Source organism: Zalophus californianus, chromosome 14 (genome assembly GCF_009762305.2).
Source record: "Zalophus californianus isolate mZalCal1 chromosome 14, mZalCal1.pri.v2, whole genome shotgun sequence".
Lineage (NCBI taxonomy): Eukaryota > Metazoa > Chordata > Mammalia > Carnivora > Otariidae > Zalophus > Zalophus californianus.
Window position 1 is genome coordinate 5,403,787 of NC_045608.1, and position 20,267 is coordinate 5,424,053.

The window sequence follows — 20,267 nt, forward strand, 5'->3', positions numbered from 1 at the left end:
CACACCTTAGTCTCCTTACCTCTTTGCCATTCACGGGCAGCCAAGTTCCTGTCTTTTGACCATTATCGTAGTGCTGCTGGGAATCGTCCTTCAGTGCACCTGTGTCTGCATGTCTGTGACCTTGTGTCTGAAGATAAGGAATACCATACATTTCCCTTTTAGGGCCTTGAAGATTTCTTGGACCTGGAGGACTCTTGGTCCTCAAACTTTGTGCTGCTCAAGGCCCTCAGATTTGCTCAACCGACCTCTTCATCATAATCTGTGGTGACCCTGGGCAGTTAGAACTGGTTGGGTGTGCCATAAAGCTATAAATTAATGACCACTTATTACCCATGCTGTTTGGAAATAAAATAGAGAGGAATGCGTGCACCTGTGCTTGCTGTTAAAAGAACAAGCGACAAGCGTGCTTACTCTCTGAAGCAAGGGTCAGGTGATGGACATTGGTCTGACCCACTTCAGGTGCCTCCGGCCTGGGAGGCACACTGGGGCTCCTTGGAGATTTGCCACCTTTGAGGGCCTGATGTGGTGACCACTGCCCTTACTGAGGGTCTCAGTAAACACGGGGGTCCTCATGTTCGCTCTGGTAGTCTCCTTTCACAGCAGAAATGGGAGGATGGGAAAGGAGGTTTTCCAAATTGTAGGGCATCGTCCCTGGGGGTGCTCAAGGTAACTTCAGAGGTCTAGGAGGTGGCTTTAAGTGACATTGACTGACTTGGGAGAGAGGGCTTCTGTTTTCCCATTCCATTGCCCTCCTTCCAGTTAACCCCAGGAGAGAGTCTCTGTTGGTGCTAAGAGATCTTTCCAGCACCCATCCAGCTTTCTTTTTAAAAGATTTTTATTTTTTTATTTATATTTTTGAAAGATTTTATTTATTTATTTATTATTTATTTATTTATCCATCCCTCTCTCAGAGAGAGAGAGAGGGAACACAAGCAGGGGGAGGGGAAGAGGGAGAAGCGATGCGGGGCTCGATCCCAGGACCCTGGGATCATGACCTGAGCCGAAGGCAGACGCCCAACGACTGAGCCACCCAGGTGTCTCAAAAGATTTTTATTTTTAAATAATCTCTACACCCAACACGGGGCTCAAACCTACAACTCTGAGATCAAGAGCCACACGCCCCACCGACTGAGCCAGCCAGGCGCCCCTATCTTTCCTTTTAACTGAAAAGAGCGGGTTTGGGACCCAAAGCTCTGTGCGGGCAATGGTATCTAGTTAGAACGTTCAACTTTTGTGGTTTCCATTGTATTTATTTCTACATTCACTGTCTTGTGGCAAGTGTGTGCCAGTTATAGCTCAGCTAGAAAGCTCCACTTTAAAATATAGCTATTTAAATAAAGCAATGGCATTTGGGTCAGAGAAGCACATTATATAATCGTGCAGGGGGACCCAGGTATGCCAAAATTGAAGCGGTACTTGGCTGAATGAATCAATGTCAAGACAAATGAAGGCAATGTAAAAGTACTCCAGGAAAGATGAAATCAGGCAGCAATGAGATCCCAGCTTTTATTTCAAACCAGTGCTTGGTTTTGCTAAGTGGAAAGAATCTAGATTTGAGGCTGCCAGACATACATAACACGGATGTCTGTCACCTGGCAGGTGGTGGATGGGCTGTTGGTTTTAGGGAAGGAAGCCTTGTGTGTTTTGTTGTCATTTTTCTTTCTTTTTTTTTGTTTTGAGGTACAGTTCACATGACATAGAATTAAGCATTTAAAAATATACAGTTCAGTGGCATTAAGTACATTGACAATATTGTGTACCCACCGACTCTGTCTAGTTCCAGAACATTCTGATCCTTTCAGAAGGAGACCCCATACCTGTTAGCAGTCACTCCCTGTTAGCATCTCCCGTCCCCTAGCCCCTGGCTAGCACAATGTGCAGTGTTTGGTCTCTAGGATTTGCCTGTTCTGGATCCTTATGGATTTTTGAGAGAGGCTCATTCTTTTCCTTGTTAACTCATTGTCCATCAGGCCTGTTGGTCGTGGTCCTGAGCACATGAGGATGCGCTGGCATTTGCCTTGCTCGGTCAGTTGATGGAGAGGTTCGGCCTCATGTTTCTGGGTGTGAATTTCTCACACAGAGGGGCCTGAGTCAGCCCCTGTTCACACTCGCTGGCATCCATCCTGCAGAGCGGCTGCTGGGAGAAAAGGAGCAAAGCAGGCGTGTCTTCTCCCTTCCCGTGGACGACAGGGAGACCTGGCCGCAGGTGTGCACACCTCAGCGTCTCTGACAGCTGCCGCACTGCCTGCAGAAGACAGTCCAGACTGCTTGGCTTGGCCATCAAGACGCCCCTCACCCGCCCAAGTTCAGATCTGACCTCGACTTACCTTTGTATCCTCAACTCCCATAATTCACCTCCACGTACTGTCTGCTCCACGTGCACTGTGCATTTCCCCATCTCCCTGCCTTTGCTTCTGCCAAACCTTCCACCTGGAATGCCGTTCCCTGGCCTTCCCTGCCTGGCGTAGTTTAACCATCTTCCCTTCCTTCCTGTGATCTCCCCCACCCGAATCAGCAGCTCCCACATGACCATTCCTGCCGGCACAGAGCTTGTCCCTTCCCAGTGCCTGGTGTCTCTTGGGCACTTGGTAAACATTTACAGACTGGATGAAGGAATTCTTTCTTTCTAGGTATTGTTGTTTGCATCTTGTCATCATTTGGGCGCTCTGCAGGCTGTGGTCCTGCTCCGTCATCTGTGCATCGCCCTGGGCCTGGCACGACGCAGGCTTCTGGATGCGCCAGTGCTCTCCCTTGTCTGACGACCCCCTCTCCCCCCCGCCCTGCCTTCTAGATGCGCCCTTGTTTCTCTCCCACCCTCACTTCTACAACGCCGACCCGATGCTAGCAGAAGCGGTGCTTGGCCTTCACCCCAACCAAGAGGAGCATTCCTTATTCCTGGACGTCCACCCGGTGAGCCCCTGCCTGTTAACCTGTGGGGGGTAGTATGGCATTTCCCATTGGTGCCTCCTTGGCCCCCTTCTCTCTGCTCCCCGCTCCTGCCCCTGTCAGGCACTGAGCTATTCCCGGGCAGGGGTAATAGGAAGCCTGGCTTTCCTTGGCATCGATAGCTTCTAGAGTAGCAAGTCATCAGAGGTCCCTACTTTGCCCTGACGCCATAGTTGAAGGAGTTCATAATCTCTTTACAAGGGAATTGTCTTTATAAAAGGACCATAAGACAGTAAATTAATTAGAATTATCAGTCTGCAAATTAGCCAGAGGAGCCCTCTGGCTGTGCCAATGTATCATAAAGATCTGTAGGTCCCAACAAGAGCCTGTGATGTCTTGCAAATAAATTGGGTTCTGGGGAATTTTCCTCTCTGACATTCTGTCTGCAGGTGGCAAATAAGAAGGTGGCAGACCCACGCATGTGGTCCTCCCACGGGCCTGTCTTCATCTGGTTGTCTCATCTCTTCGTATCTCTGCCACTGTAAAATGTGCCCGTTTGGACTCGGTGGCCTTTGCTGTTGATTAAAAAATCCTCCGGGTTTTTGTTGCCTGAGTGGACGCTCATGGTCTTGCCCGCAGGCCTTTTTCAGAGCTCTTCAATGTTCCATGTCGTTTTTCTGTGTACTCAGATTTTCTGAGCTCCTGACTTGACCCCACCGGCCCCTGGCACTCCACCATCCCCTCCTCTCTCTTTTCACTAAAAACCCAGGCTAGTTAGTTGACAGTGATGGCACACACTTCACATCCAGCAGATATTGGTCGCACACTCATGGTGCCGGCATGAGCTCGATACTTTCACACACGGTAACGCAGTACACACTCACAGTGATCTGGGGGGTGAGCACTGCTACTCCCATTGTACAGATGGGGAAGCTGTGGTCCAGATAGGTCACATGATACAACTCATAAATGGGATTGTCGACTGCACAGAGGAAAGGTCCCTTCTGTCTTGTTCGTTGCTTGGATTCCAGCATTTAGCCCAGAGACGCTAGCATCTCAGTAGGTATGGGCTTGACAAATGACCGAGAGTAAGTAAGGAACAAAGCTGAATTCAAACACGGGCTAAGATCAGTTAATTTTAATGAGGTTGATACTAATTAATTAAATTGAGAGCAATTAATATTAATATATTGTGTGTTCCACATTAAGTTCATTTTTTATTGCTAGAAGTGTTAAGGTTTTTCCATGTTGTCTTAACATTTTAACCAGTTTTTAAGAGTTTCTTTTTTGTTTTAAAGCTAACAGGGTTGTCCACCTTCTTCTTTTTTAGTTCATTTATTATTTATTTATTAAAGATTTATTTATTTATCTGAGAGAGAACGGGGTGGGAGGGGCAGAGGGAAAGGATCTCCAGCAGACTCTCCACTGAGCAGGGTGCCCGGCGTGGGGACCCCACGACCCTGAGATCATGACCTGAGCCGAAATCAACACGCAACCGACTGAGCCACCCAGGCGCCCCTCGTTTGTTTGTTTGTTTGTTTGTTTGTTTGTTTTTACTGCCTCTCTCTCTCTCTGCTGCTTCTGGGGAATCTGGCAAGGACATGATCTCTGTTCTCACAGGGGACTTTCATTCGCGTGCACGGCTCCGCCCCCACCCCCCCATGCTGAGGAACAAGTGGCCAAGATTGGGGGACCAGACAGATGTCAGCAGGTGTCTTGTAGTGGCCACAGTAGGAACTGGCTTCTACATCTGTTGTTTCGGGTCAGCTGGAGGCATGCAGGGAAGGGAAGTAGCCTTTTGGTTTTTGGTTGCTGATTCGAGTACTTTTGGGGAGGAAGAGCCTGGGACCCGTTTGCTGCCTGGGCCGCGTTAGCCCCGAGAACAGAATACCTGTGGAGACTGCTTTCATGGTGGCTACTCCTCTGGCCCTGAAAGCAGGAAGGGTGTGGGAAAAGGAGTGTGCTCACGGGTCCATGTTTTTGTTCTGTGGGGTGCTGGGAACGGGTGGGGTTTTGCCCACGGAGAAGAGGCCTGACAGCCCTGGAGGAGCGGGCCAAGGAGGGAAGGAAATAAATTTCCTGGGGAAGGAAGTGGCCCGGGTGGAGACCCCAGACTAGAGAGGCTGTTCTAGAAAGCAGGGGTGGGGGTGGCAGGTTATGTCGGTTTCTGAGGCCACCCCCAAGTTTGATGATTTGCTAGGAGGACTCCCAGGGTTCCGCATATGATGGAAATCCCGGCTGGGATGGATTACAAAGGACACAAAGCACCATCCACAAAGGGAAGAGGCCCAGGGGGTGAAGCCGAAGGGAGCCAGGCACAGGGCCCTCTCCCAGGGAGGCCACACAGGACACACTGAATTCCCCCAGCAATGAGCTGTGTCATCTTCCAGGGAAGCCCATTAGAGACTCAGCACCCTGGGTGTTCACTGGGGGCCACTCATACCGGCACCCTCTGCCTGGTACCTACCAAACTTCCAGACTTCCCGCAGGAAAGCGGGTGGTCAGCATAAATCACGTTGTTTGTACAAACAATCCAGGCGCAGTGAGCCCCGCTTATCAGTTCGGGAGTCGGGGGGGGGGCCCTCCCGAAATCCAGGTTCCCAGATGCCAGCCACAGGCCAGCCTGGCCAACAGGCCTCTCTGAGGAGGACAGCCTCGGGCCTGCTGTGTTATCACTTTTCCGCACACGGGTGGACTCTCTCCCATCCCGCCGGCTTCTCGGGTTCAAGCTCTCCCCCATGTCAGAAGCCCGGCCTTTGCCCTGTCCCTCTGGGCCACCGGGGCCCGCAAGGCCTGCTTATCACGGAAGATAACACTCTTTGTGTTATCAGAAGATAACACTGATGTACGTGATAATCACACAAGCGTTGAGTGGCCCCGAGTGTGGCTGTCTCGCTTGCCTCGTTTTGTGCTGCAGAAGCTCCGGGACGTGGGGGGAACCAGCCCCTTTTGCAGATGAGGAAACAGGCCTCGGTGGAGAGGCAGTGGCTGAGGCCCCCTGACCTCAAGCCCGGTTCCTTTCCGCTTCTGGAGCTCCCTCCCTGGGTTTGGTCATGCACGTGTGTCCCCTCTCCTGTGATTTACTTACTACTTAAAAAAAATGATCTCATCCAAAAAAAAAAGAGGTGGTTTTCTGCAACAAAGGAAGTTTCCTGTCACTACCTCATATTTGGAAATTAAAAAGTTCTCGAGAAAAAGAAAATTAAACACGAGGGAAAACTATCATTAGGTTTGAGACAAGAAAAGTGTGAGGAGTGACTTTTTCCACATGCAAATCTATTTTGTTTAGCTTGGAGGATGGGGGAGGCATGATGAATACAGAATGTACTGTGTCTGGGGACACGTGGTGTTTGCCCGGAAGGGCTCAGAGCCCGTGGCAGGGGAGCCCCCCGCGCCCACCCTCTGGGGCAGGACCAGGGGCTCCAGCGAGCCCAGGTCCCTCTCTGTGCTTCGTTCCCCAGGTCACCGGGATCCCCATGAACTGCTCCGTGAAATTGCAGCTGAGCCTGTATATCAAGGCCATCAAAGGCATCGGGTGAGTGGCTCTGGGAGCCGGGGCCCGGATCCCGGGGGTGGGGGGACTGCAGTGACCTCCCCAGGGATCAGCAGGTGGGGAGGGAGCCAGTCCTACCGGATGTGGAGTCTGTTCCCTGCCCCGGAATCCTGGTGTTGTCTCTCAACATCTGTCCCCCAAATTCGCCAGACTCTTCCATCCAAGCAGTTTCCCACTCGACAGAAAATTGGAAAAAAAAAAAATTAAATCCTGGCAAGAGCAAGGATTGGACCATGGAAACGTACCAAACAGCATTTTAAAGTGTGACTCCTCGCTTTATGGAAGACATTTTTTTTAAGCCCTGATTCTCTTGTTGTTGTTGTTTGTTTTGAATAATGGCCTTATCGAGATGTAATTCACGTACCGTAAAACTCCCCCTTTTAAAAGGTACAATTCGGTGATTTGTATTCACAGAGTTATGCAGCTATCACTACCGTCAAGTCTAGAACGTTTCCATCACCCCCAAAGACACCGTGTCCCCGTTAGCAGTCACTCCCCATCTCCCTCCCCTAGCTCCTGGCGCCCCCACATCTATTTGCTGTCTCTATGGATTTGCCTGTTCTGGACCCTTCCTATAAAGAGGATCGTGCACGGTGTGGCCTTTTGTGTCCAGCTTCTCTGACTCGGCATCATGTTTGCAAGGCTCACCCACATTGTGGCAGATGTCACTGCTTCTTCCTCTTCAGGGCCGAATCGCAGTCCATTGTGGGCACTGGGCAGGTTTTATTTATCCATTGATGGACATTTGGGTTTTTCTCGGTTTTGGCCATCCTTGAGTAATGCTGCCATCACCACGCGTAGATTAGTGCATCTAATCCAGATCAGATATAGACCTAATCTAGATGTACAGTATAGATTTCTGTGTGGATGCGTGCTTTCATTTCTTTGGGGTAGATACCCTGGAGCATAATTGCTGGCTCAGACAGCAAGTCCACGTTTGGGCGTTAGAGGGACCACCGTCCGGAGTGTTTTGTCCAGCAACTGCCTCGTTGACCTTCCCGCCAGCAGTGTGGGAACGTTCCAGCCGCCACGTCCTCACCAGCTCTTGTCAGAACGTGGTGTCGTGATGGAGCTTGGCGAGAGGATGCCAAGAGGACACAAAGCACCATCCACAAAGGGAAGAGGCACGGGGTGAAGCCTAGGGGAGCCAGGCACAGGGCCCTCTCCCAGGGTCGTTAGGGTAGCGTCTGGGTTCTCGGATTTTTTTAGCATATTTGAAATAGTTTCATTAAAAAAAAATCCCCTAGGAAGAGTTCTGGGCTGCAGGAATGTGAGCATCTCTTCAGCTTTGTAACATGCCTTTCAGCCGGAAAGAACACGCTCCCTCCCTCGCTCCCACCCTGGCTTTTTATCTGTGCATTGTGAGGCTGTCAGAGGGTTTGCTCTGGGAGGATCTGGGGGTGGTGAAACAGGCCTGCCGCCCACCAGCCTCGGGCTCTGGGGCCCACATCACTTCATGGGGGGCAGGGGGGGGGGCCGGGAGGTGACTAGGCAAAGCTGGGCAGGCTGGGTGGGGGTGGGGGCTGAGGACCAGCCCCCGCCCCGCCCCAGGGAGCTCATGCCTGCTGTGGCCCCATCTGATGCGTTTTCAAATGCATTTTTTCAAAATCTGGATTTTAGCAGGGGCTCTCTTAATTTTCACTTGTTGGAAGTGATTTTGGATTCTTGGCAAATGCTGCTCAAGCCAGGAGTACACTTGGGCTGTCGGACTCTGCCTGTTGGTGACCCTGGGCCTCTACCCTGACCTCTCTGGGCCTCTGTCCCCGTCTCTTCAGAACGGGGCTTCGCAGCTGTCTGACCTCCCCTTCGGGCTGGAGCAGTGGCCTCGAGGGAGCTGGTCGAACAGCAGTGCTTCCTGCTATCCCTGAGGGCCAGTGGGCAGTGGGTGAGGGAAAAGGCCAGGGACAAGGCTGCCTGCGGGCAGAGCTGTTTAACTGTGGCTTGTCTGGGGAACTTCTGTGCTGTTTGCCCACAAGATAAAGGCAGCAGAGTTGCATGCTATTTGCATTCCATTTACATCCGTTCTTACAAACTCAGATAAAAGAGGCCAACGTGGACCTTCTATTGTATTTCTGTAGTGTTTTCTCTGTCTCCCCTCTGTAGGTAATGCTGTGTAAATTCATTTCCCTGCACAATACTCTACTTAGCGAGTGGCCCGAGAGATTGTTAAGACCGGTGACTGAGGGATTTGGGCCTTTTGTGCTGACTTTGGTTCCGTCCCCCCAGTGCGTTCCATTTCTCTGTCCGGCTGTGCCTTCTTTAAGCAGACCCAAGCCTCCCCCCACTTCCACAGATAGCTGCAGAATGTTTTCATCCATTTGTTTGCTAGGATTTAACAATGACAATAGTAACAGACCCGGAGCTTTTTGTATGTGGTGGGTGTTCCTCTAAGCACCTTGCTCAATGTTATTGCATTTAAAGCAGTAGAGCCCCATGAGGAGTGCCTGTGTGATCCCCACTTTACAGAGGAGACACAGAGAGGGTAGGTGGCGTGCCCGAGGTCACACAGTTAGCTAGTGAGGGGTCCCCAAGACCACTCTTAGGTTCCATGATTCAGCGGGAAGACTCACAGGACCCAGCACGTAGTCATACTTGTGCCTGTGATTTATTACAGAGGGAGGGTTCAGATAAAGTCAGCAAAGGAAAAGGCACATGGGGTAAAGGCTGGGGGAGGCAGGCAGAAGCTTCCAGAGCCCTCTCCCCAGAGAGGCCCTCAGGATGCCCTTAATTCCTCCAGCAATGAGTTGTGACAATGCGTGTGAAGTGTTTTCTACCAGGGAAGCCCATTAGAGCTTCAGCGCCCAGCGTTGTTTATTGGGGCCCGGTCACGTAGGCAGCCTCTGTCTGGCATGGACCCAGATTCCAGACTCTCCAAAGGAAAGCAGGAGGTGAGCATAAAACCTATTGTTAGTTAGCCGGGTGCATTGCCATCCCGAATAAATTTGGGGTTTTGTTTCTAAAAGGAACAGATGAACATCAGCCAGGTCACTGGCAGCCCCCACCTTCTAGGAGATGTGAGTTTTTAGTTCAAAAAGATAGGATCAGATCGTCCGGTCGCTCCCCACCAGGAAATACCCATTACTCAAGGCGGCACCAGTCCGGTTGTTGCAACATCAAATCCCGACCCTGGAGCCTAGGGTCACATGTCCAAAGCGGCTTCACATAAAACACCCGGACAGAAACTTCTCACGTGCTTTGTCTCGCTTATTTCCAGGCAAACGGCGAAGATCCAGCCCGTGGTCCTGCCGTTGGTGTGGTTTGAAGAGGTGAGGCTGCCTCGCGGGAGCGCGGCGTCTGGGACTCCGGGCAGGAGCCAGCGGGGGCTCTGGAGGCAGGGGGCTGTTTGTGGAGGGGGGGGGGCGGGCTGGTGGCTGGAACGTGGGATGTAGAGCAGTGTGCGAGGAGCTTCGCAAGGCCCAAGCACTTCCTGTCAATTACCCACCGCGATGGCAGGATCCCTCGAGGTGAGGAAGGCAGAGGCCGCCTGAAGCCATACGGCCCCGGCCCGGGGTGTAATTTTCTAAACGCGCTTGACCACTTCTCGGGAGGGAAGGGAAGTTGCTTCTCAGGGTGTCAGCTTTTCACTTGGACTTTCTTTTCTCCTGGCGTTTCGGGGTTCCTTCTGGCCAGGGCGTTTTCAGTCACGCAGAGCTAGCATCCGAAGCGACAGCCGGCTCCCATCACCGTCCGGGCGGCTCTGCTCCACGCGGTCATTCAGGGACACCCAGGCTCCTGCTGTCCCGTAGTCCCGCCCGCCCTCCTCCAGATCCCCAGAACCCTTCCCGTTCCGGGAATTGGGACCCATGTGGAGAGAATCGGGGGGCAGGTGTCTATGGGCCAGGCAGGAAGTTGTAGCATCCTGGGCCCACATCCCATTGGCCAGATGGGATCACGTGGCCTTGCCCAGCTGCAAGGGAGTCTGGGAAATGTAGTCCCGTCGTGTGTGCGCCTCCCCCGCCCCCCCCCCCCGCCCCGCCCAGGCGCCATCACAAGCTCTGTCCTGCGGTCTTGAGATGAGCACGGGGTGGGGGACGGGGATGTGGCATGGGGCAACATCCGCACCTCAAGCCTGCCGAGTGTGGCGCCAGCCCATTCGTTTGTCGTTCTCTATCCCCAGAGCGGGGCGATGGAAGGTGAGCCCCTGCAGACCTTCTACACCCAGCTGGTGTTGATGCCCAGTGTGTTGCACTACGCCCAGTACGTCCTCCTCGCGCTGGGCTGCGTCCTGCTGCTCATCCCCATCATCCACCAGATCCGGAGCCAAGTAGGTGGTGGCCAGAGCGAGGCCTGGTCTGAACAGTGCATTGCTTGCCTGCCGGGGGAAGGTGGGGCATGGGGTCCCCTGGGCGTCCCTCCAGTCGCCTCTGCGGACACCCTCAGCCTGGAGCCCACCTTGGGCAGCGGTCCCGCATCTCTCCCTGGGGCAGGGAGCTGTCACTGCGTGCTTCTCTCTCTTGCGTCTCACATTGCCACTCCTCTGCCGCTCCTGGGTGACCTGGGGACCCTCCCTGGGGGGGGCTGCCTGTGGGCTTTGGGTAATGAGACGTGGTACTTGAATGGTTTGTTCATCAAGTCAGCACCTGCTGGGTGCCAGGCTCTGTCAGGTGCAGGGCAGATAGCTGTGAACATGACAGACACGTGCCCTGCTCTGGGGGACCATGGCATTCTAATTGGAGAGATGGACGAAAACTGAGTAAACTGAAAACGTAATTTAGCTGAGGATAAAGATGATAGAAAATGTGACAGACGAGGTTAGTGCTGTCCAGTAGAAGTACGTGAGCCGTGGGTGTGATTTTAAATTTACATTTCCTAATAGCCACATTAAGGGGAAAAAAAATCAATTTTAATCATATATTTTGTTTCACCCAGATGGGTCCAAAATACGACCACATCAACATGTAATCAATATAAAAATATAAATACAACTGTATTTGCCATTATTTTTTCACGTTAAGTCTTTGAAATCCAGTGTGTATTTTATACTTACAGCAGGTCTGGATTCAGGCTCACCCCATTTTAAAGGCTTAACAGCCAGATGTGGCTCCTGGACTGGACATCATAGCATTTAAGAGGGTTGGGGACCCTTCAGGGAAAGGCTTCTCTGAAGAGGTAGGATTTAGGCTTCCAGGTGAGTGCTGATGAGACACTCAGCACAGACTCACAGAAGGAGCGCTCCAGGAGAAGGAATGGCCAGTACAAAGGCCCCGAGGCAGGGATGGGCGAGGCATGTCGGAGGGCCCTTGGGCCCCCACGGTGCCTGATTTCTTGCTTCAGTGTTGACAAACGGCTCTTCTGCTTTCTCCTCTTTCCTGGGGGCAGCTTGCGTGCCTGCTTGCTTGCTTGCTGGGGCGGCAACAATAAACCTTCCCGGGCTCTTAACTTGAATTTCAGCCACTTAACCGGATTTGCCTTCCAAATTCCCTATCCTGTAGGGGGGAAGGTTTGCCCTGGTGAGACGGTGCCAGGGCTCGTGAGCTCTCACCACTCCACCACTCTGGTGTTTGAGCTTCTGGTGATCGATGGGTGTAACCAGCCTGTTGGACTGAGCGGGACTGGCTCTCCAGGGAGCACAAGGGAACTCCCTATAGTTCTTTGACTGATTTATGCTGGGAGGGCGGAAGGGACTAGAAGCCAAGGCTCCCAGCCTGAGGATCCCTCCTTGGGCGTTTCCATCGCCACAGGCGGGAGATCCTGGGGACTGGCTGGTGAGGGGCTGGCCCAGGGGAGGAGGCCAGGGCAGCCTCCCCATCTTCTGTCTCCTCTGTCTCTCTCCTGAGTGTCCATCAGGAGCAGGAGGGGGAAGGAGAGTGAGGAAAGCCATGTGAAATGGCTGGCTAGGACCCCCTCCCTCCAGGCCTCACCCCCAGGTCAGTGTGCGGTCCCCAGACCCAACAAGGATGCCTGTTTCCACTGAGGACGCAGCTGAGATTCCCTCCCCACAGGTGGCACTGGAGGCCACGTGGTGGAAATTTATTCCGTTACTTTTTTTTTTTTTTTTTTTTTTTTTGCAGGGGGAGCTTAGCAGGGGTTAGGCCTCGCATATTTTTATGTTATTTGTCCTGATTTAAGAAAAAAATCGTATGCTGATGAACTCAACATATTTTAATTTCCCAGAAATATTTCTTCTTAAGTCATTCCTTTCAAATAGCAAGCCTTTTCAACAGAAACGTCTGTTTCTGGCCCATTTTAAAAATGCCACCTGCTCGGCCCGCGGGTTCTTGGCCCAGTGCCCTTGCCCACGGTGGCCCGTCTCCCCACTTTGGTTCCCGTCCAAAGCCTAGATGTTCCGGTGGGCAGACCCTTTCCCGCGTGGCTCGTCTGGCAGACCGAGCGTGTTTCCCGAAGGCATTTCTGTCTGGTGAAGGGCACCCACTCCCCAGATCTCCCGATCTCCAGGTGTTAACGGCTGTTGGACTTACCACCCTGCTCTTTGCTTTCCGAACCTTGAAGAAGCGTGTCAACCTTTTGTCTTTGGCTGCAGTGTCAACTATAAATTAGCTTGGTTATCTTCTAGGAGAAATGCTATTTATTTTGGAATAGTAGTAAAAAGGGCTCAAAGAATAAGGAGGCCATTCAGGCCTATTCTGAATCCCTGATGACATCAGCTCCCAAGGGCACTGTGCTGCAAGAAGCAAGACTGTAGGTGGGTACCAGGTAACGCGGCGCGCCCCCCTCCCCTCTCCGTCCCTTGAAACTCTTTGGATCTTACACGTGTCTTCAGCCTAAACTTTACCTGGAGTGTCTACAGACTGAGAATTCAGGCTTGTGTATTTTGGCATTCAGAGCCAATGGCGGTTTCTTTGTCCCCAGGCGTGGCAGGAGATGGAGGGCGATGGCGCCGTGTGGACTTCGGTCTCACTTGCCAGGTTTTCTTAGAAAAGTGAGGCTCAGGTTCAAGGCAGCTGCTTCTCATACCTCTGGTGCAGGAGACTCCAAGTGGCTCCAAGTGCGGGCCCCTGGACATCCTTCTGGACCCTCTGGAGTAGAATCATGGATGGAGCCCAGGAATCCTTATTTTAATGGACACCCCCAAGGGGATTCTAATGTAGATGATCCAGTGTTTGAGAAACAGGAGTCTAAATAAATCTGGGACGAGGGTGCCTGGGGGGCTCAGTCGGATGAGCGTCCAATTCTTGATTTTGGCTTAGGTCATCGTCTCAGGGTCCTGAGATCGAGCCCCATGTCAGACTCCGTGCTGGGCATGGAGCCTGCTTAGGATTCTCTCTCTCCCTCTGCCCCTTCCCCCCCCCATTCCATCACCCATCCCTGCTCATGCGTGCTCTCTCCAAAAAAAACAAACCAAACCAAAACAAAAAAACCCTGCAGACCCAAATTAAATAAATAAATCAATAAATCTGGGATGGCTGACCAGGAAAAAGAGAATTTAAGCATCAAGTGAGCACCAGCTGAATACCAGGATTCAGCCTGAGGGTAGGTTTGCCAGATAGAGCAAAGAAACACAGATCAACAACGCCCCCCCCCCCCCCCCGCCCCCGAGAAACAACAACAAAATGATGCCCAGTTAAATTTGAATGTCAGGTAAACAATGAATAAATTTAGGGTAGGTGTGTTCGTGCAGTTACTGGGACGTGCGTATACTGAAAACTCAGTTATTTACCTGACGTTCAGATTTAACTGGATGCCCCGATTTTATCTGGCAACGTACCTTCAGGAGAAGCAGGCTTGTGCCTTGTGCCTGTGGGAGTTCACCTTCTTGGCCGGGTCCCATTAGGTCTGAGGTCTTAGGAGAGCCGAGTCCTGCTCGGAGATGTGGCCGGCGGAGTCCTGGGCCCTAGAGTTTGGGGTCAGGCAGGGGTGAGTCACTCTGTGGTTGTACCTCTGATAAATAGCTGTTACCTTGGTTTCTCAAAAATGTGCCACCCCCTCGAGCTTCTGGGGCCGAGCCTGCTTGGCTTTAAGTAGCTTTCTTGAGAGCCACAGAGCGAGGGCGAGGCAGCAGCCCTGCTTTTTGGGGCTAGTTGGCTGCCTCCACTTTTCTTCGATTGCCAGGGCTGGAGGCGGAAATAAAGTAGAAAATGCAAAGTCGTGGGCACGGGAGCTGCCAGCCCTGCAAGGAGGGAGGGACAGCTGTGTCCGTAGCCAGGCTTTGGGGGGGTGGCTCCTCCGGCCAACTGGGGAGTAGGAAGGTGGGGGCATGAGCACATCAGGGCTGAGCGTGTACGGGATCCCCTCCTTGAGGACACAGTCCCCGGGCTCGGGAACAGGGCATCCAAGCTGGAGACTCGTCTCCCTTTCCTTCCGTGTCTCCCCAGAATTCCTCTGGGATGCCTTATTGCCCCCTTCTAGCCATGATTCCCTTCTGTGGAAACTTGCTTGGCATTCTCAGGGAGCAGCGGTGGGGTCCTCAGGAATAGAGAAGGGCGTTATTCCCTTTTAGCACAGATAGGGGTGGTGGTTGTGAGGTCAGAGCCCTGGGCTGCCAGGGACACAGCCAGCATGTCATTCCACCCCCCCCAATAAGACAAAAACAAAGCTGGGGTCTCCTCTTTATTTTACCCACAGAATCCAACTTTCAAGTTACTAGGGAAGTTTTTCACTTAGAGATTCTACTGCCCTGCCTTCTGGAAGGCAGCTCAGCCTCCACACCCAATGACACTGCCCCTTCCCCCACTCATGTGTGCTTGGGGAACGCAGTGTCCTGTAATGTCCTATAGGCTTTGGTTTCGGGGGCAGGCACCTGGGAAGTGACCAGTGGTCCTGGAGACCTAGAATCCCTGCCTGTGCTGGGGCCTCAGTGTGGGTCCCTGGGGGAGGCCCCGCATCTTGCCTTGCATCTGGGCAGGGGAGTAGTCTTGAGGGGCTGTCTTGCTTGGGAGAAAGCAGGAAACGGGGCCTGCACTAGCCCAGAAGAGTATTTTTGGGTCGATAAGAAAGACAGCCACTCTGTGCAGACCTGGCCAGCTCGAGGGCAGAGGGTTTGGCAAATGGAACGTGACAGCCCATTCGCGGCCCCCTTGGCTAGGTGTCCTTGTGCAGTGAACATCTTGGACAACTGTACACAGAAGCCCTTCAGGGAAATGTTCCAGGACCTTTCCTACCTTCTCATTAATTTCTCTACCATTCTAAGTCCTCATTTCTCAGCTAAACAAAAGTGGACGGGGGACAGGAAGAGGAAGAATCTGGTTCATGCTCTGGTTCCTTGGGGATTTGTTACCTGTGTCTTCCTTGGGATAGACCAGGGGGTCTTTTCAGTCTGGGACTAGTTTCCCTTTTTACTTCTGAGCAAGTTTTTCTTAAGTCGTGGCTCTTTGGGTCACGTTGCTGGGGTTCTGGCCACCCCTAGGTGTCCCATGCTGCTTCTCTGTGGTGGTGGTGGGGGGGGCTGGCCTCACTCTGGCCTGGCCTCTCCGCACCCCCCACACCCCCTGCCCCTGGCTTGAATGGGCTCAATCCTGGAAGCCTTAGACCTGTCTCAGAGGGATTGGGGCCAGAGTCCAACCCTTCCCTTCCCTCTGTGCTGCCTAGAGTGGGGGTTTTGATTCTCTTCACCGCCTGGAGAAGCAAGCCCTTGGGGTTGCAAGTGGGCACCTTCTTCAGGGGAAGGAAAGCAGAGGGCTCAGAGGGGTAAAGAGCACCCCGCCCCATCAGTCCTTATCATCCATCCTGTCTTTTTTTTTTTTTACTTTAAATTTTTTATTGTTATGTGAATCACCATACGTTACATCGTTAGTTTTGGATGTAGTGTTCCATGATTCATTGTTCGTGCATAACACCCAGTGCTCCACGCAGAACATGCCCTCTTTAATACCCATCACCAGGCTAACCCATCCTCCCACCCCCCTCCCCTCTAGAACCCTCAGTTTGTTTCTCAGAGTCCATCGTCTCTCATGGTTCGTCTCATCCATCCTATCTTTAACAGCTTGGTTGAGAAACTTAAAAAAAAAAAAAAAAGTAAAAGTAGATAAATTCCAGCATCTGCTGTTCCCTGTCACCCAGACTCAACAACATTAATTTCGAACATTCTGTTCTCTTTCACCTTTTCCCCCAGAGGCAGGTCATTGCCAGGAATTTGGTGTGTGGGCTTTCCCCCTCCAAGTCCGTATAAATATATCCAGGAACAATAGATAATTAAAACAATTCTCATGGGTCACTCCGCAGCTGGCTTTTCCCCTCCACAGCTCCGGGTTTGTGAAAGCCGTCCAGGTTCAATGCCATCTTGTGATGCTATTTTAAAAATGCATTCTCCTGTTGGTGGACATTTAGGTGGTTTCCAGTTTCGGTGTTCACAGTATTGCAGATAAGGCCTGGGTTCCTTCTCACTGTATTAGGCAAGTCCCTTTGGGCCTCGGTTTTCCCACCTCTGAAATGGGGTGAGGGCAGGGCAAGATGGTGGGTAGTGAGAGAGGAGGCCCTCGTGATTGCATTTCGGGGGTCTGTACGTCACTCCAGCTTTTTCTCATCTCGACTTTGGCAAATGGGTGTTGCTGATGGGGGATGTGGAGGGGGCTGTCTCTCGCTGGAGGAAGTGGGTGCAAGGCCGAGGGCGGGGCCGGGGACGTGGGTGGGGCTCCCTGACAGGGCTCAGTGATCCAGCCCCTGTCTTCCTCCACAGGGTCCCGGAGACGCCACGAGCCAGCCCGGCACGGCCACTCAGCCAGACCTGCTCCCCGGCCCCTACACCCCGCTTCTTCAGGACTCTACTCAGCGGACAGCCCACCAGTCCTAAAGTCTGAGCCCCCCAGTTGCCACACGCGCGTCCACACACTGCACACCCCCCAGCACGTGTACACGCACGAGTGCACAGGCGTGTGCAGGCACACTCAGGGATGGAGCTGCTGCTGAGGAGACTCAGGGAGAGCCTCATCAACAAGGACTGTCTGGAGCCTTCTGTCCAAGTGACCCTCCGTGCTGTGGGCACTGGGTCCCCTCCCTTGAGTGAGCCTGGCCTGACCCGTTCAGCCAGGGGGCCCGGGCTCCGGACACCACCTCCTCCCCAGGGCCCTCTCCACCCGTCACGAAATCCTGCAGTCCCTGACTGGTGGCTCGGTCATGTAGGACAGGCCTTTTACTCCGAGGGGCCGGCTACTGTCCCAAAACCCAGCCCGGGAACACAGACTTCTCGTGCCAAAGCCGTGTGGGCAGGGGGCTGCCCTGTCCAGCCCAGACCCGGAGCTTTGGCCCTGTACGTCCATCTGGGCTGGGGACGAGGCACCTTCACACAGGCCACAGCTCCAGATGCATCTTGAGCCTGCTCCGACTGTCTCCTCATTCCCCAAGCAGACGTTGATCTCCCTGAAGTCTGCGTGGGGACCAGGCTTGGATGCCTGGGGCCCCTTTCCTCCAGCCTAAACTGACATCATCCTGTATACTGAGCCGGCCACTCCCTGGTGGGGGTGGTGGGAGGCTCCGCCCCAGGCTGCCCACCATGAGGGCCCTCAGCTTTTAGGTGCCGCGGCAGAGGTGCGGAAGCCCAGCCCCATCAGTCTGGGGTCTGGTCTGGTCAGGTGGGAGACCCACCCACCTGCGACTCCCGCTCTGGGGCAAGCCTCTGCCTCTTTTCTACTGCAAGAGAAGTGAAGTTTATCATCTTTTAAAAATAATTCACTATTGAAGTAATAAACCTTTTTTAAAAGTTAAGGCTCGAGTCTGACAGCCTGTTTGTGGGGGAGTGGGGGGCTTCCTGGGAAATTCTGGGCTCTTAGTCAATAGCTCCCTTCTGGTAAATGCCAGGAGTGGCTGGGCCGCTGACTTGCCTTTCTATTGTTTTAAAATTTCAACCTTGTTTATATTTAACATTTTATATAAATACTGCATGAATGCAGTTCTTGTTTAGAAAGAGTAGGACCCAAGGCTGCTTTGACCGGTATCCCAAGGTAGCTTGCCACTTTGACATGGAGCCTGGCTAGGCTTTTTTCTGCGCATTTATATACAAATCGAGGTGCCTGTAGGAAATGCTCAGTATATTGTTCTGGGCTTTTGCTTTTTCTTGTTATGTAAGAAGCAGAAAAGAGCAGTGATTAAGACAAGGTGTGGGAGCCAGGTGGCCTGGGTTTGAATCTGAGCTCTGCCTCTTACTAATGTCGTGACTTCAGACAAGTCATTTGACAGCTCTGTGTCTCAGCTTGTCTACTCTGTGGAGTGGAGAAAGTAATAGTACCCGCCTCTGCCGGAGAGTGGCATTGTGAGGATGCAGGGAGTTGTACACGGAATGCTCTTAGGACATAGTTGGCCCACGGAGAGGGCTATAGAAACTTGCCATCGTTACATTTCCTGTGATGATCTGTTATTCTTGTTTTTTTCCCACCCAAGCTGACCCTTCAGCTGTTCCTGTCTTGGACACTGTTCCCTGCTCCTCATTCTTGTAAATATCGAGCTACCTCATTCTTGTAAATGACAGCACAGTCCCTCTTGATGGTCATCTAAGCTGTTTCCAGTTTTCTCCTACTGCAAACACACTTAACATTCTGAAGTTCCGTCCTTCGCGGAATATCGAGCACCCGCGCTACACGGGGCACCGCCCCAGGAGCTGGGATGTGTCGTGGCCGCACCACCCCCGCCGCGGACTTTCTCTGGGCTCGGTGCGGAGGGGGAGCCGCCGCGTCCCTGGGCATGCCACTCCAGCCTTCCGCCACTCCGGGGTGGCCCCCAGCGGGGATCAGCAGAAGCCAGGGTCACGCAGGCACAGGGCAGAGCAGGCACCGAGCCTCCGCCCCACAGTGCTGTCAGGGCCCCACAAAAGCTGTAGCATGTCTCTGACAATCAGGAGAAACCCAAAATTTTAGGTCGGAAAGGCGTTTTTAAACGGCACGTGACTATATTCGTCTTTTAGGAGTGCTGTTGCAAAATGCAATTTTTTAAAAATATTTTTTGTTTGGTTTTGGTTTAGTTTGGGTTTTTTTTTTTGCAATCTTAAATATTCCTAATGCTGGAAGGGACTTGGGGAGGTCGTCTGCAGCCCCGCCCCGGGCCGCGGGGGCCCCTTCTGGCCGGAGGCAGCGTCCTTCACGCGACAAGCGCTGTGCGCCGCTTCGGCTCCAGAAGGACGTGCGTCCCCGTTCACAGGGCGCCGGTGACGTCAGAAGGGCCGTGATGACGTAGGCGGCGCCCGGTGATGACGCAGAGGTGCTGTGCTAAGGCGGAGAGGCCTGTGATGGCGCTGGAGGCGCCGTAGTTGCGTCAAGGTGCTGTGAGAAGTCAGAGGCGGCGTGATGACGTCAGAGGCGGCGTGATGACGCGAGCCTTGGGCCGGAAGCCTTGCCTTCTGACTTCTGTGCTGTGAGCGGCCGGCCCAGCGGAGGCAGAGCCGGGGTTTGGGCCCCGGGGGTCCTCGCCACCTCCGCCCTCTTGTGCCGCCCGCCCTCCCCGAGGCTTCCTGTAGAACTATCCACCTGTTTGCCCTGACGTGGACGTCGAAAAGCTTAGCCACCCAGGATGAGCTTTACCCTACACAGTGGTCATGGACGTTTGGAAAATAAAACCACGTCAGGGGGCGCCTGGGGGGCTCAGTCGTTAAGCGTCTGCCTTCGGCTCAGGTCATGATCCCAGGGTCCTGGGGTCGAGCCCCACAGCGGGATCCCCGCTCAGCGGGGAGCCTGCTTCTCCCTCTGCTCGCCGGCTCCGGCTCTGTCGCTATCTCTGTCTCTCTCCCAAATAAATAAAATCGTAAAAAATAAGATAAAACCACGTCATCACTCTTTAAATGATCCGATGGGACCTAAATATGACACCACCACTGGAAAAAAACCACACAAACAGGCTCTCCATTAGTTCACATCCCCTGTCTTGAAAGTGTTATTTCCTTCTCCCTTAGAAGTTAAGCGAAATGTTATAGAATTTATGCCATTAAATATTGCTAATCATTCTGCCG

At 53.0% G+C, this 20,267-nt stretch overlaps 1 protein-coding gene across 6 annotated transcripts in view; it reads left to right on the forward strand.

The window, feature by feature from the left end:
- SCARB1 (scavenger receptor class B member 1) overlaps nt 1-18,037 on the forward strand; it is a 72,236-nt gene extending 54,199 nt beyond the window's left edge. For 2 of the 6 annotated variants that reach the window (XM_027575264.2, XM_027575261.2), the window contains exons 8-13: nt 2,792-2,910; nt 6,348-6,421; nt 9,654-9,705; nt 10,557-10,703; nt 12,954-13,082; nt 17,013-18,037. In XM_027575264.2, coding sequence (XP_027431065.1) covers nt 2,792-2,910; nt 6,348-6,421; nt 9,654-9,705; nt 10,557-10,703; nt 12,954-13,082 — 521 coding nt within the window. In that variant the 3' untranslated portion in view covers nt 17,013-18,037. The other 4 variants (XM_027575263.1, XM_027575260.1, XM_027575265.2 and 1 more) reach the window with 2 other exon arrangements.
- The last annotated feature ends 2,230 nt before the right edge of the window (nt 18,038-20,267 follow it).